Genomic DNA, 16627 nt, shown 5'->3' on the forward strand with positions numbered 1-16627 from the left:
GGTGCTGGCAGCAGCTCCACCCGCACTGCTCACCGACCCCCCCCAGATGCCCATCCCCCCTCCCCCCCAGGACTCAAGTGGCCTCCCCGTCCCTCCCTGCAGAAGTGTGCTCCCTCCGCTGCTCCTACAGAGCTGAGCGCTCTTGTCCCTGCCCACCCTTTCCCTGAGGCCCACGAGGTGCCCCGCTGCTCTTCTGCAGCTCCCAGAAGCCTCTGCCATGAGGCCTGCCCGGCGACTCGGTGCCAGGCAGCTGGACAGAGGGCCCGGGAGTGGGCGGAGGGGGGGGGGGGGAGGGCAGCTGGCGTTTTGCAAAGGGCTTTTGTGGAGAAAATCACCTGTGGGCTCCCTCCCCCATTCCAGGTGGGGGCTGCGGTCCGCAGGCAGAGGGGCTGAGACCGAGCATCACCCACGGGCCTTGTGGGGCTCACAGGGTTACTGAAGGAGGAGGGAGACACCACAGGGCCATCCTCAGCCCTGTAAACAGCTCCCACTCTGCTTCCCGTCCTCCAACACCCCAGAGTCCCCAGGAAAGCGGCAGCTGGGGGGTCAGGTGCTGCAGGCTCCCTGCCAACACACTGGGGACAAGGATGACAAGAGGGGCCACTAACCCCTTGCCCCGAGCTAGATTCTGCGCAGAGTGGGAGTCCGATTTCAACCCCTGGCAGGGGCCCCCCATCGGAAGGCACAGGCAGCTCCGAGGCAGCAAGCGCGGGCCCAGCCCCTCCCACATCCGAGGTCTCCAGCTTCCCCCAGGTTGCCGCTGTTCGGATGCTACAGATCTTTCCTTTTTGCAGGAGAAGGAAAAGTGGCCGCCGTATTTCCTGGTCCTTCTTTTTAACTAGAGCGCGTGGTTTCCGTTCAAATATTAACTTAATTCACAGCCTGCCTGGGGGACAACCCACCCCACCCACCCACCCTCAGGGGACCCTCTCCAGCCCAGGGGCGACGTGCAGATGTGCGAGCTCTGTGGAGGGGGTGGTGGGGACGAGGGCCAGGCCAGGAGGTGCGCAGGCCTGAGGAAACCAGCTAGTGAGGCAGGAGCGCCCCCTCTCTTCCTGGCGGTGAGCTGCTCCCAGCAGCCGGAACTTCTGGAAGGACCCAGGGAGCCACGGGGAGGGAGACCTCCATAGGCCCCTGCTCGGAGGGGGCAGGGGTGGGGTGGACCTCGATGCCCACCCACACCCCCTCGTTGAGCAGGCAGCAGCAAGAAGGGAGGTGGGAGACAGATTCATCAGTAGACACACCCCATCCAGGAGCTAAATAACAAAACAAAATGTGGACGAGGACCGGGCTTCCCTGCGGCTTCCTCCATCCGGTGCTGATAGTTCCCCTCTCCCGACTGCAGCGCCAAACCAAACCCTCTGGTCACAGCCCGCAAGGAGGACTTGACATTTAAGAAATTCTGGTACATATCTAGATTCCAGTTTTCCTACAGAAAAAAGAGACACCTTGACTCTCTTTTCATTCACTGAAGTTTTGCTGTTTATTTGTTCCAGACTTTCGTTGGCACGCAGTAACGGAAGCAAGGGAAGCAGGATCACGTACCCATACACGGGTGAGCGTGTCAGGCAAGTTCTGGGTGTCCAGCACGGCACTGACCCTGGAAGGACACGCTTGCACACGCGAGCACACACACCAGGAGGCTCACCATCGATGCAGTAAAGATGACAAGCTTACTTTCTGACCATGATACAGTGGATGTCAAAAAGAAGACATGAATAATTATTGACCAATGATGATTCCAGGACCCAACACTATAAGAGAGAAAAACAATCCTTTCTGGACTGTTCTGATGGAGAAGGGACCCACAGGACATGGACAAAGGGGCCAGTCCCCAAAAGGGAGGACAGAAATCAAGGATGATGGGGTTACCCCCAAGGATGGCCAGCATTCACTCTGTGCTCCAAGGGACATGGGACACACAGAGGTGGAGACCACACTCAGGCAGGACCCCCTTCCCTGCACCAGACCTATCCCTGGGGTCTTCAAAAACTTTGCAATGAGCTGAAAATTGAGGACATGAATTTTGTTCTCTTTGTTCTACAAATTCAAGACGGAATTCAGCACCGTTCATTATACCTTGACCACGTGAGATGCTTCTCAAAGGGCCAAGCACGGTGGACCCTGACCATCTGAGTTTCTTTCGAAGAGCAGCAGAGGATGCTTACCCTCTCTGTGCCTCAGTTTATTCCTCTGGAGCTGGGAAGGGTCCCTGTGTGCTGGTGGCGGTGCCAGTACACAGTGCTCATGGTCGGCTGGGTCCATGAGGTCATCAGATCACACCCCAGGCCCAGTGCTGCAGCTGGCCAGCCCCCTGAGCCGCATCTGGGCGCACCCCCGCCCGGCCCTGGCTGAAGGCCCCAGCACTCGTCACCCCGCGCACAGGACCGAGGGGCCGGCGGGCTGTGGATGCAGGGGTGCGGTCTTGCCAGGAGAACGCAACTGACGCAGCAGGCTGAGGGATCTGAGCGCCAGGACTCTTTCTTGCCCGAGAGAGGGGGCGGCACTAGGGGCAGAGGAAGACGGCCGAAGCCCGGTGGCGGAAGCGGGACAAGGCCAGAGGGAGCTAAACCAACGACAGCTGGGACTGGAGAGTGTGTTTGAGAGTCCCAGCGTGCGTTTCCAGAACCCGCCTGTCCAAGGAGCGGTATCGTAACCATGAACACTGAGCGTGAAAGCCACGGCCAGCAGCGAAGCTCCACAGTTCGTGAGCCGCGAGGTTCTATCCTAAGCACTGAAACACACTGAGCCAGGCGGCTCTCGGGTCCCCGCGGGGGCCGCCGGAGTTGAATTTACGCGGTCCAGGGAGGCTCTGCCTACAGGGAGCCACAGACCAGGCCACAGTTGGGAAGCTCAAGGGACTCAATAATCATGTAAAGCCGAGGTTTTCTGCCCCAACTGAGCAGGGGCTCTCAGGCCACCGGAGGACCAGAGGGGGCCCCGGGGTCAGGACACACTATCACTCTGGTCCCAGCACGGGGCGCCAGGGTGCCGCACGCTCGGCCCTGAGACGCCGCTCCCGTCGCTGGGCTGGCGTGTCCTCACCCCAGGGCCCTGCCACCTTTACAATTCCCTCATGCTTCCATGTCCTTGGGGCTGAGAACACGCCTGCTGAGTGGGCTTGGCTTTGGCCACAGCTGTCCACGGCCATCACCATGGAGACACTCAGGACTTCAGGAGACACCGGCAAGGAAGGCCTCAAATCTGCCTCCAGTCACACTCTTGTTCCCAAACCCGTAAATGACCTACGAGAAAACCTCTGTATGACATTTAACGCTGTCCATGCTTTGACCGTTCAGGGTGAGAGGTTACGGACAAAGAGTGCAGCGTCTGGAAGAATCCAAGTCTGGTTTATTGATCTTGCCTGGAATTCACTCCATGGCCTTGAAGTCATGGGCCGGCCCTGCTCCAGGACCCAACTATGCTGGGAGACTACAGGGGAACAGCACCCCCAGCTCTGTGCAAGGGCCCCGTGACAGATCCCCTAGGACCCGCCCCACCCCCGGGGAGCCATGGAAACACCACAGCGAAACTTGTTTTCCAGCCATTCTTAGTCAGAATTAGCCCCACGTGGGGCATGTTGGGGCTGCTGTGTTTCTCCGTGGCCACTCCCCTTCCCAGATCAGCTTCCCCTTGTCATCTAAGTTCCCTAAGGACTGGCAGGGACTTCACAAGTTAGAAAAGCGGAGGACAAATTACACATTCTTGTCAAAATTTCAGTTAGATCACCACAGGGTGATGGAAACAAAGATGTGTGCACGTGAGCAGGTGTGTCTGAGCTGCGGATGGCACCGCCCCCGTGTGCACCTGCTGCTGGGAGCCCAGGCCACACACGCTGTGCTCAGGAACCGCAGGTGCATCGCACAGGGACAGAGATGGGGCGCGACCTGCAGCAACTCCAAGAGGAAGTCACGGAGACCCAGCCACAAGGGAGCGAATTCGGAACCCCAGGACTTCCTGTGGGTGGGGATCAGCGTGGTGACCTGCAGGTGATCAACCTGAAGCTGAGTAGCACCGTGTGAGCCGTGAGCGGCCGTGGGCACCTCCCCCTGCCCAGGGAGACCCCGGGGAACACAGCCTCCTCTGGCCTGCCCTGAGCCAGCGGTGGAGGAGGTCTCCCCCTCCCTGGGGCTCCCAGCTCACCTACTCAATGGCTCCTACTAGCGGCCTGGGGCCCCTGCAGGTGGTGCCCTTCAGAGCAGTGGGCAGCAACCCACAGGGAGGTCGGGGCCACTGCCCATCCCCCCTCCCCAGTCCATCAGTGTGGCCTTGCCAGCCCCATCCCACCTGCCCGGGGCCCTCCCGTGGCGGTCACTGCTCACCTGGACCACCTCAACACCTGCCTCCAGCCCGTTCTCCAATGAGTGGCACAGGGACAAAGAAACCCTCCGGCTTCCTGTTATGGCTCCCCTCCCTCTAGCCTCTGCACCTGCTCCTGGCCATCGGGCCTCCTTGCTGTGCCACCTGCCAGCTCCCTCGGGCCACTTGATCCCAGCTCAAGGCCTTTCCAGTGGTCCTATCCATAGACACACCCATCACTCTGCCTCCAGCCACTGTTCACAGCACTGACATCGGGCACATTAGTGGCTTCCTGGGGTCCTCTGCAGCCTTGTTGGAATGTAGGTGTTGTGTGCAGAGGGCCTTGTGTCCTTGGGACAGCATCTGCCTAGAGCACTCTGGAAACCCTTGTGGAATGAGCAGATGAATGAGGGTCGTCATTCTAAATGTGTTACATTTTAAGCTACATTTTGATTGTTTGGCTGTTTAAAATGTGTTATTTTTAGGGGCGCCTGGGTGGCTCAGTCAGTGAAGCATCTGCCTTTGGCTTGAGTCATGATCTCAGGGTCCAGGAATTGAGCCCCGTGTCAGGTTCCCTGCTCAGCTAGGAGTCTGCTTCTCCCTCTCCCTCTCCCTCTCCCCCTGCTTGCTCCCTGTCTCTCTGAAATTAAAAAAAAAAAAAAGTGTTATTTTTAAGTGATCGAATTTGACCTGAGAGAGATGTAGAAGAACGGTCTCCCCGGGCAGTCTCACTGGTGCCACAGTATCACACACCTGGCTTGTCAGAAGCGACACATGGGGAGTGTCATGTCAACGGTGTGCCTCCCTCCTGCCACAGAATGGGAGCAAACACCAGGCTTCAGCTGCCATTCTGCGCACAGCCCGGAACCACCACCAGATTCTGAATTTCCCAAACCAATGATAATGTAATTTTTCACTGCTCTATTTAGAAAGTTCAAGAATATGAAATGGTAGAAGCTGCCCTTCCTCTTGAAAGGAAAGCACACACTCCACAAACACAACCTGGTTTCCAAAGTTTATTAAAAATCAAAGAATAGAAAAACTTTACATAAAAATATGTCAATTTTAGCTTCTATCTTTATTGTCCACACACAAAAAAAATCGAAACATGATACCGTTTTGTTCTATCTGTAGGGCGTGACCACAGTGGTAGCCGGGCCAATTCATTCGGTTCACCATGACGGGGATGGAGCATGGCGCCTGTGTCTGTGAATCGAGCTTTAAAAAGCACACCCCACGGGACCCGCGCCCCGCAGTGGTTCCTTAATGTAGGGTGACAGTCAGTATTGCTAATGTGTGGAGATTAGTACAGGCTTACGTATCAGTTTTTATAAATATTTCTTTATCAATAGATTCACAATTTAAATATCTTTAAATATTTCTGATAACTTTCGATCGTCAAGAACTGCAGACGACGTGTGCTACTCTCTTCTGGAAGGCCCCCTGGAGAAGCCGCTGCCGCAGCCGGCAGCCATCGGCAGCGCCGGGGCCGGTCCCGGGGCAGAGGCTGGCCGCCGACACTGGGGGGCCGTCCTGGCCGAGACCCCACCCCCAGGCCGCACTCCAGAGCTCCCCGCTCTGCACGTCCATCAGTGTCATGGTAGTTCAGTCTCTCGATGTGACATTCTCCACTAGTGGACATTAAAGACCAACCTACCTGTAGTGTTCGCAGGGCCAGAACCCCCATTTTAAAAACGGGAGGTCAGATGACCTAGGAGATCAACTAGCATCTGGGACAACCGTGGTGCTCTGAAAACTCAGGGTTAGGCCGGATGGATATATTCTTGTTCAAAAAAACGTAACAAAGACAGTGGTTGTCATGGCAGACTACACTTGCATAGTATCCCTGTATGCTTCTCACGTCGGGTGCCGGCTGCTCCCGGCCCAGCCCCGGGCTGTGTTCTCCGCGGTGGTAAAAGTCCTCCCTACGGTGCACTGAGCAGCGGAAGTACTTCTCGTAGATTTGCTCTTAACAGAACGAATGCATACTGCTACAGATTCCTCAACGGAATCAACATAATTCCTTTCTCCACATTCCTAAAACTGGGTACCCTCGTCCGTACTGATATTCACCGGCCCCATCCTTACAGGCATGTGACTAAGCAGACCGAAGCGCTTCAAAGTTCACATTTTTTTTTTTTTAAAGATTTGATAATGTGACAACCCTTTCTCCCCTTACAAAGTTATACTTCTGGCACTTTAAATGCTGGATTTGTTGTCTACTTTAAAAGAACCGAAAACCAAAACGTTAAAGCTCTGCGGTCAGAGCGAGACAACAGACAGGCCGGACGCAGGGCCGGCGGCAGCTGGTCAGAAGGCTCGGGGGCCGCGCCCCTGCAGGGAAGCACTGGGGCCGCTCGGCTCCCCCGCCACGAACGGAGAGGCCTCGTGTCTGACCAAAAGAAAAACACAAAAATAAACCCCGAGCCCCTCACTCACGGTGTTGGTAGCGGTGCTCCTCAGACAACCAGCCGACACGATGAACCCAACTTAGAAAATGTGACTCGGGAAAGGACCTAAGCTTGTTTAAAAAACCTCCTCCCTTAAATATAACTTATGTGAAAATATGAATTAAATAAAAATATCTGAGTTATTGCACAAATCATAAATTTTCAATATTTACATAGAAAAACAGTTCTGAAATTTGAAACAAAACGTGAGGGCAGTGACACAATGGCGACCTCCCAACCCTACCCGCTGGGGAAGGAACGAGAACGGGGGCTGAGCTCTGCTGCTCTGGCGGACGTGCCATGAAAACACCCCAACCGCAAAGGACCCAGACTGGCTGCCGAGAAGCCCGCGGCCTGCGTCCTGTCCCTGCAGTTCCCGGTCCAGACCTGCTCCGGCACCGGAGAGAAGAATCCCGGGAAGGCAGACACAGCGTCCAGATTTAATAAGGCTTCACAGATGAGCACAAGGAGCTGTTCTTTAAGATGGACGTGACCACCACACAAGGAACATGCAGAGTGATCAGCGGCGGGCGGTCCGAGGGGCCCGGGCCGACGTGCTGGATGCTGGTCTCAGTTCCCGGCTGGGCGCCAAGGCCGCCTGGCACGAGTCTGTGGAAGAGCAGGGGGCCGGGATGCGCCATCGGGGCTATTATCTGCTCAGACTGACAGGCAGGCTGTCCCTCGTGTGTGTGTGTTTTTTCCTCCTCCAGCCGGTGCGGTTGTACTGGTGGTGTCCCCGGTTGCCCACGGGGGGCCGCACGCCTCCACTGCCCACAGAGCTGTACGTGCCACCCTGGCTGTGGTTGTGGGAGCCTTTCATGGACAGCTTCATGCCACTGTGCTGCTGGAGAGACAGAGAGGGACAGCAACGTGGGAGGCTGCCCTGGAGACCCCAGACACCACTGCCGTGGGGCCCGGTCAGGGCCAGCGAGCCTCCGCGTCCCCGAGCTGCGTCCCCCCCTTCTGCCCCGGAGACCAGGCCCGTGGGCAGTGAAGGGCACGCAAAGCACACAAAGGCTGCAGGTGACTGCCACGTGGTAGTCCTGTCCCCGCTCACGTGCAGTGTCCACGTGACAGGAAGTAGGAAGGAGCGGAGGGAGAGCCACGCTTACATGTCACAGTGACCACTACCTGGGAGACAGAAAGTACCGCGCCCACTCAATGATCCACCCGGATCAGAGCATACACACACATTCACATCCAAAGCCGTTAGCATCACACTTCTAACTGGTCCTGTGTGTCCACAGAACGAAGAGGAGCCCTCGTCTTCTTTCCCCCACTTCAGCTCTGACGTTCTGCAAACACACGCAGGCGTTCCATGTCCAGCAGGCTGGTGCCCGAGCTCCCAGGGGTGGGACGCTGTATGCACCGGGGCAGCTCGGGCTGCTCCTCAGCCCACAGCCCCACGAGAAGCAGACCAGGAGAACACACAGCCGCTTTCAGGAAGGGTGCACAGCAAAGGAGCAGCAGAGGAGGGTTGAGACGGAGAGCCAAAATGCAATTACCAAAGGCGCTTTGCTCTTGGGGGAGCCGTCACGGCCCTGCCCCCACCCCAAGTATTTCAAGCAGGCCGGTGTGAGACGCACAAAATATGATCAGATAAGCAACAGAGGAACTGACTGGAGTCATGGAGGCGGGTGTCCCCAATATCGTCAGAGCACGAGGGAAAACATTTGCCTTCAGACACTGCACCTTGACTCCTACAGGGAGACGGCCCTCACAGCTCTCGGAAACATTCCGGCCCTTCAAGGGCACAGGAAATGAATAATGACCTGTTTTTCTACCACAGGACAATTTCTCATGTGCAGAAAACGGACGCAGAGAAGCCACAGGGGCACCGACAAACGCATTCACAGAGACCCCACTGCAACTGAGAAAGCAAACCCCATGCAGGCCCCCTCTGCCCTGGGGCACACCAGCATCTTTTCCTGATCGTATCACCTGCTTCTTAAAAACCAAAATATTTAGCATATAAATTAATCCAAAAGATAAATGGGAACACAAAGTACTCTTCCTTTGAACCTTATTTCCAACTTCAGTTTTATGCTAACAAGCTCAACGGAAGAATGAAGACAGATGCTTGAACTATACTATAGTTGAAAACAACACTTTTAAAGTTTTGTTCATCACAAAGAAAAGCAAACATGAAGTTGAATGATGAGAACACACATTCCGTTTTAAACGACATCTCTGTGGAACCCTGTGTCTGATGGAGCAAGCAGGAAGCCCTGGGCGGTGGGCCCCGGGCCTGGGCCAGTGGGGAGGCCTACCTTGTGATACAGGTGAGGGCTTGAGAGCGGGTTGGGAGATGCGGACGGGATGGCCGGGGAAGACATGTGATGAACAGCTTTCAACGCTGGAGTTCCTTCAACGCCAACTTGTCTGCAAGGGACGGGGGCCACCCCCAGGGTCGGTGGAGCTATCGTAAACCTGGTCTAGGAACAGAAGGACCAGAGACATCCATGAGGCACCAGGCCGACAGAGGTCACCGGTTCTCGTGCTGAGCCGGAGAAGGGAGGACGCCGCTTTGGAACAGCATTTGCAAATAGGTTCACTCACGTAGTTTGTGTTTTACTGTAACCTAACAGGATTTGTTTTGCATCAGAAATAGTCTATATTCTGAAACAGCAGCTACAACAGAAAGTATGCCTCAGAACCCAAATCGTAAAGTCTCATTATTCACTGAAGACCTAGCAACAACTCAGTGAATCAGTCCTCAGAGTAACACCTGTCCCTCGATCTCTGGGAAGAGAGGAAGCATAGCCCTCCCCCAGCCCAGGATGGGAGGCCCGAGGCTGGTCAAGCGATGGCCTGTGGAGGGATGCCAGCCCACGGAGGGGTGCCGGGGAAGGCTGGCCCCTCCCTGTTCCCCCTGCCCTCTGGTCCCTGGACTACTTGTATTTGTGCATGACGGTGTCCACTAGCACAGGGATGCCAGCGCGATCGTCTCTCAGATCCCGAGAACTGCACTGCTCACATCTAGGAACCCTAATGCATCTGCCCCTCTGGAGACTAACCGCGGCCCCCGCCCCCGAGAGCAGTGGATGGAACAGGAGCTGGGGTCTCCCAGATGGTGCTCCAGGGGGGCTCAGAGCACACACAGTGAGCCTTCCTTATGCTTTACCAAAGGTCCGCACCGGGGGCTGGAGCGCACACAGGCCCTCGCCTCAGTAGTGGCTCCGCTCCTCCGGGAGCCCGCGCCTGGGTCTGCCAGGCTCACATCCCGAGCTCTCAGGGCCCACTTCATCTCGAGCAGGGCTCTTCACAGTCCGTGAGCTTCCCGGGAGGGAGCGCCCGTGACGTGTACAGCGGGGGCTTACTGAGTTGCTCGACTAGAAGTCCGGTTTGCAGTTTAGAAATAAATTGAGAAAGTGGGCCTTGAGCCTTGGCTTAAAATGTGAACGATCTTAGCTTTAGCCTCACCTGCTGTTAGCAAGTGACAAGTGAGACGAGGGCACCAGCAGTGGCCTGCGACCTGTCCCCGGAACTTTCCTGGACTTCCTGCCAGAACCACGCGCACAGCATCAGCTAGACCACTATGCGGCGGCCACACTGGCTCTCGGGGGACCTGAGCCCCCGAGTGAGGTTAGAACCCATGAATGATTTGGGGACACCATGGCCACAACGCCCGAAGGTTATCTGTGACAATTTATTTTCATAGTGCAGCCAAGTGCCTCAGCGTTGCACCCTCACGCAATTCCCACAAGTCTCTGGTGGGGCTGTTCTGCCTGCTGCTGCTGCCACCGCATGTCAGGGGCGTGCCCGGGGAGAACGCCCTCCCGAGGCAGACAGCCAGACCACAGACGCGTCCATGTGCCCACGTCTCTCTATGCTCAACTTCCTTTAAAGGCGAATTAATGCGACAGGTTTTTACACATACATGTTCAATTGTGTATAACTACGAAGTGGATACCAAATTTAATATTTTTGAAATTATCTTTCAGGCTTCTATCATCGTCTAAACTAAAAAAAAAAAAAAGAGGACATATTCAAATAGAAAAAGCCCTACAAATACTGCCTAATGAATACTGTGAGAAAGTCAACACTGACACTAGAACTTCTCAAAAGTGTAAACGCAGAGAGTCTGAGAGGAAGCAGAGACGGCGGTCCTTTCCCACCAGGGGGTGGGGGGGTTGCATAAGAGTCCCACTGACACAGCCCCAGGACCACAGTCTCAGGCTGGGTGTCTGTCATTTTCAGAAAGATGCTCAACCCGGACCTTGTCTAGAGCCCCCTCAGTGCTCGAGAGCCAGGAGTCCTCTCGCTGCGAACACTGCACGGGGTGGGCCTCGAGGACACAGTCTTTTACAGAACGACAGGAGTTACGTTCTTTCCGTCCACAAAAGACAAGGATGTCCTACAAGATACAACGTACCTTCCAAAGGTACCAAAGACCTGTTTCTAATCCTAAAGTACCAGCCGCTCCCGGAGCGCCCGCACCAGCTCAGACGTGGCTCCCAGGGGCCGGTCTCCGGGAAGGGCGCCAGCCCGCCGCGTACCTGAGTGTTAGTTGTCATGACCAACGTTCTGGAAGTAGCGGACTGAGGTTTGCCGCTCGGCATGGGCAAGGCGGTGGGTAAGCTGGCCAGCAGGGGCGTCGGTGCTTGCAGACTGAACTGGTAAACGCTGGGCGTTGTGCAGGGCGGCGTGTCGGAATCCTTTGAGAAGAAACCACAGGGACGGCTGAAGAGGCGGGCAGCGCTCGAGGGTGCCGAGAGCAGCCCCAGAAGGCCACGAGCGCATGGCCCATGTGCTGCTCCACAACGGGCAGCCCGAGCCGCCCGCCTTCCCTTCAAGCCCTCTCGGAACTGAAGAATGTTCCGGTAACATGGGACAGACACCTCACTCAAACGTTTCACCCCATCCAAGTGTCTACAACGCTCTCCGAGGAAGTCCGCTACAGCTGTGCGGTGAGCGGCAGGACGGGGTCCCCGACGGCCGGGAGAGGCTCGCGGTCCTGGGGCAGCTGCAGACCCACACGGGAGGGAGAGAAGCCCCCGGGCTGCTGGAGGTTAAACCCCCCGCTGCCGACGTTCCCCCACAGGCACACTTACAATGTCACTCCCAGAAAGCGAAGACACAGAGGAGGCGGACGAGCCGGACGAGAGCAGCTGGGGGCTGGGCAGAGACAGGGTCAGGCGCTGGCTGTAGGGGGACTCCGGGTCTCGGCGCTGGGGCTGGTCCCCGTCGCACACACTTATTCGCTCTTTTATCTTACTTCTGTTGTCTGTGGGGGCAACACGGCCGGGCTGAGCCACTTCCTAAGAGGACAGACGCGCACACCCCACCAGACAGCCTCCGGCCACAGATGCCACCAAGTCCTGACACGCTGCTAACGGGAGTCACAAACTAATTTCTAATTTTACTTAATTTACTTAATTTTTAAAATTCTATTTGTTTTAGTTATATCTTCAAATATGTCTAGAACGACTTGGATGTGTAAACAGTTGCAGAGCACGCGTTTCCGGGGGGGCTGGGGCGGGGTGCGCCGCGGGTGCACACCGGGTCCAAGGGCACGGTACCAGCACGGGGGTGGAAGCTCTCCACGACTCTTTATACTGATTCCATGATGAAATGTTCCTATTCTGAATACTACACTGAAGAAAATACATTATTAAAAGGAATTTCACCTGTTTCTTTTCAGATTTTTAATGCAATTACTAGAAGAAACTTTAAAGGTCCGTGGGTGGCATGCACTGTATTCCCGCTGGCCTAAGTCTCACAGCTGTAAACTCTTACAGAAAACCTGGCGTTTCCTTAGTGTAAACAATCAGCACTGAGGGACAAAGAGACACTCTTGCATCAAGGCAGCAGAAGTTCAAGGGTAACGTGACCGGACGAGCTCTCACCAAGTTCGGGCGCCGGGGGGGCCTTGCCGCCCCACTTCTCCTTGATCCACCTCCGGTAGTCGATCACTTCCTGAGTCACCTTGATGATTCTTCCCAGAGTACTGCGAAGGGACACCATGGGAATCAACGTGCCGCAGCGCGACTACAGAGCCCACAAACCCTTCTGACCAGCTATTTTATATTTTTAACAACACATCACTTTGCCAAGTGATGACAGAGGAAGAAAACTAAAATAATTTTACTAAATGTGTTATGATTTCTGATGCCGGGGCCTGAATGTGCTCTGAGATCACAGTATAGAGAGAGTGGGTTCACTTGCATAGATGTCCTTGAACCCACAGCTGGCTACTACAAAAGACCGTGTCAACCCAGTGCCCAAGCAAAGGAGCACCCCTGCCTCCGCCCAGCACTCACAAAGGTCTGGCACAGGCAGACAGTGCCAACATTCCAAGCACCCCACACGGGCGCAAAGCCCTGCCGGAAAGCACCGTGAGTGGGCAGAGGCACAGAACCCATAGAAAGCCAATTGGCACTGGAGCCAGCCCTCAGAATCCCTGCACTGCACTTTCTTCCTTTCCACTGCCCCCTCACTGCTTCCCTCTGCCCCCCAATCCCAATAACTACCTCCCAAGCACTCCGTAAGTAGTTTTCGCTACCGGTAAAAGTGCATACTGCACAAGTGTGCTGAAACGCAGAACGAGGGATGAGTTTGCAGAGGACAGGCAGGGTGGGGCCGTGGACCCACACTCACCTCCCCTCAGAGCTCACCATGTGCATTTTGAGGACAGTCTGGAGAGAAAGCATTGGTTCCAAAGGGTGAAGAGGCCAGAAATCACTTCCCCAAAATAAAACACCCTGAAGAAACTCCCCAAATAAGAAATTTTCAGTGCTCAGCCATGGATGAACCAAATGTGGCCTTCCTCCCTCTTCAATAATTTCAAGTTCTACCAGAATGTGCCGGCATACCCATTAATAAACCTCACAGAAGCCAATGACAGAGGCCAGCGGTGCCCACCACACAGAGGCAGAGGCAAGGAGCTGCCAAGCCACTGGGGCTGTGAGCCCAGAATAGCGACGCGTGACTTGCGTTACCTTTCAGAGTCTCTGTTGGGATAGGACCTTGCGAGGGGTGACACAGCGTGACTGAGAACAATGTAAGCATAGTCAAACACCTGCTTCACCTGCATGGCCCCGTATGAACTCCGGCCAACATCGTTTCCTGAAACAGAAAGGCAGCTATAAGACCCTGCAAACACGGGGCCCTTTATCCAGACGTGTGTTATCTTCTCACTTAAGTTCTTCTGCAGCGGGCCCTCATCACGGACACACTCCCAGACCACACCAGCAGAGCTGCAGCGGGCATCTGTGAACACACAACTTACCACCCGTGCCCATGGTCGCGACAGTCACGGGCAGAAGTGCCTGACCTGCGGCCTCAGATCCGGGTCCACCTCCATGAGATGTCATTCACAGAGACAGACTGATAATTCATGAAGAAGTCCAGTGACTCCCCAGGTGGCACCCACACCACAGAGCCGAGGCAGCGGCCTCAATCAGACCGCGGCCGTGCTGACCGAGAGCGTGCTGCTGCGGGAACCCAGCCCGGGCACGTCGAGTTCGGTCAGCACCCATGGGACCTGCGGGAAGCAAGTCCTTCAGGGTAGAACGTGCCAGGTCTCCCCTCTCCAGTTTTCAGGACCAGAAGGGTGGCAGATCAGATGAGGCCATCACTGAGGTCACCAAGCGAGCCCCAGTTAAGGAACTTTAGGAACAGCACAGTTTGGAATTTTAATTCACATGTAACTCACTCTTCACAATTCAAGTCAGCAGGATGTTTTAGGAACCATTCTAAGTATTGGAATTTTCTCTTTTCCAGATTTGATAATATAATCCAGTGATAACGTGGGCTTTCAGTTTTCAAGTACATTTAAAAAGACACTGAAGACATTGGAAATCCCTGCAATTTAACTGATCGAACACAGACAAACAGATGTGAAAACATGTTCCTCTGCTGCTGGGAAAAGCTGTACTGAAAAAGCATGGCATCAGTCCTGTCATTTGTAAACAACAGAACAGTCAGTAGGTTTCCTGTCTTTATTTTAAGAAGTGAATTTCACACTCCAGCAGCCATGAAACGAAACAAAGAAAAAAACAATCATTAAATTTGAGGACATTAAAAAATATATATAGGAATTGAATAACAAAAAACACCAAATACAGATGCAAGGGACAAACTGGGGAGAAAAAAAGTACAGCGTGACAATGAAGAAGAGGCAGGATCTCACGAAGTCACTAGGAACACAGCCTGGCGGACAGATGGACAAAGCACGTGAACGCGCCCAACAGGAACAGGAGCAATGTACCTGGAGCGGACATTCTCCACCACCTTTTCTGTCACCTATCCGTCACTGACTTCATCACCACCAGTAACAACAGTGTCTCACCTAACAGATGCTCAATAAACCTTTGTGGAATCGATAAATAAAAATCTGCTTCACCTCACTCGCCATTAAAGAAACGCAAACTCGATGCACGCGTATGTCGCAGGTCCTATCAGATCGGCAAAGGTCAAAAAGACTGTCCCTAATGCAAGGGGAACGAGCACCCTTCACCACGCTCATGGGAATAAAACTGGGGAAACCAGATGCCACCTCGGGATGGTCAATGCAGCAATCCTTACAATGGAACACACCTTACACATACAGGGAAGGGGTTTGCCATTAATTAAAAACACAAGTCGCAAAACTGTATTACATGATCCACTTAATAAGACTGCAATAAATATTAATAACCGTGTAGGAAAAAACATGGAAAAACACACACCAGAATTGAAGGCAACTGTGGCATACTTTGCTTTCTATGGGACATACTTCTTGGAAGTGAATGGTTTATGATGAATACGTACCAAATACTTTCCTAATCAGAAAAAAAATTTTTTCCCTTAATTTTCACTTTCTGCATTTTTCTGGTTAATTACAGAATGTAAACACATTCCAACTTTATACGAAGTGAATTAGACGGCATTAAAGACAGACTTCTGAAGGTGTCCCCATTAACTGTCTGCACAGTGGGAACCCGCATCGAGGCAGAGGAGTCACCCTTGGCTGCAGGGGCGCAGACACCCACCTCCCTTCCCTGATGCTGTGCACCATCCACATCCCCAGGCTTGGGGCCAGGGAGGAGCAAGGCACCCTTACCAGGCAGCAGAGGGTCCTCAATGCACAGCATCGATGGTCTATACCCACTGGTCATGGCTTTCATGATCTCTTCTTTGGCGATATAGGCACCTCCTTCTTTTATTCTAATACCAGTCTTCAAGTAATTAAAATTTCTTCCGTAGAGTTCAAAAAATTCTACAAGAAGCATTCCAAGGTTTTCATCGGCTCTCCGGGCATCAATTCTCGGATGCAACTGTAAAAGCAATAGATCCACCATTTGGATTCAAGTCATTTTCTAAAGAAGACCACACACCAAAGCCCGCTACCTTGTGGTGTCTCCAAGGACAGCGATCAGTGGTACCAACTCTGTGAGGACGCTCCAGGCGTCAGGGGCAGGCACCAACAGAGCCCTTGTCAATACAGTGGTCAAAAGAAATAAAACCTTCTAATCTGAATTTTTTATTATACTTTATAATTTTCTGAAATTCATAAACCACAGAGGGTCTTCCTACTAACACAGACATCTGAGTAATCACAAGGTACCAAAAACTGATCAACAAGGAGACCATATTCTGCACAATTTGGAGTCATCTATATGGTGAATGTCATGTTACAGATTCTAACTTTAATCCCATTATTCCAAAAGACAACCCATAGAGGGCAGTACCGGACTGAACAGTGTCGATGCGACAGAACACCAGAATGTGGAAAGACCGATTTTACTGTGTGCAGGTTCATTAGTACTGTGTCATAATATTTACACCACATTTACATCCCTGCTTGTCACACAGATTAGTGCCAGCGCAAGGGCAGCGTTCTCATTTCCGCCTTACCTTATTCCCTTCCTTCCTGCTTGCCTTCTAGTCAAAGT

At 53.9% G+C, this 16627-nt stretch overlaps 1 protein-coding gene across 2 annotated transcripts in view; it reads right to left on the bottom strand.

Moving 5' to 3' along the window:
* Positions 1–5301: 5301 nt before the first annotated feature.
* Positions 5302–16627, bottom strand: part of TENT4A (terminal nucleotidyltransferase 4A) — a 45663-nt gene continuing 34337 nt past the window's right edge. The window contains exons 7-13 of one of the 2 annotated variants that reach the window (XM_045795929.2): positions 15796–16009; positions 13691–13817; positions 12599–12699; positions 11804–11976; positions 11249–11407; positions 9020–9184; positions 5302–7590 (exon numbers count right to left, since the gene is read on the bottom strand). In XM_045795929.2, coding sequence (XP_045651885.1) covers positions 7399–7590; positions 9020–9184; positions 11249–11407; positions 11804–11976; positions 12599–12699; positions 13691–13817; positions 15796–16009 — 1131 coding nt within the window. In that variant the 3' untranslated portion in view covers positions 5302–7398. Of the gene's footprint in view, positions 7594–9019; positions 9185–11248; positions 11408–11803; positions 11977–12598; positions 12700–13690; positions 13818–15795; positions 16010–16627 lie in introns of both variants that reach the window. The other variant, XM_045795928.2, reaches the window with a different exon arrangement.

This window comes from Ursus americanus, chromosome 15 (assembly GCF_024610735.1).
Source record: "Ursus americanus isolate L20-20 chromosome 15, mUrsAme1.1.p, whole genome shotgun sequence".
Lineage (NCBI taxonomy): Eukaryota > Metazoa > Chordata > Mammalia > Carnivora > Ursidae > Ursus > Ursus americanus.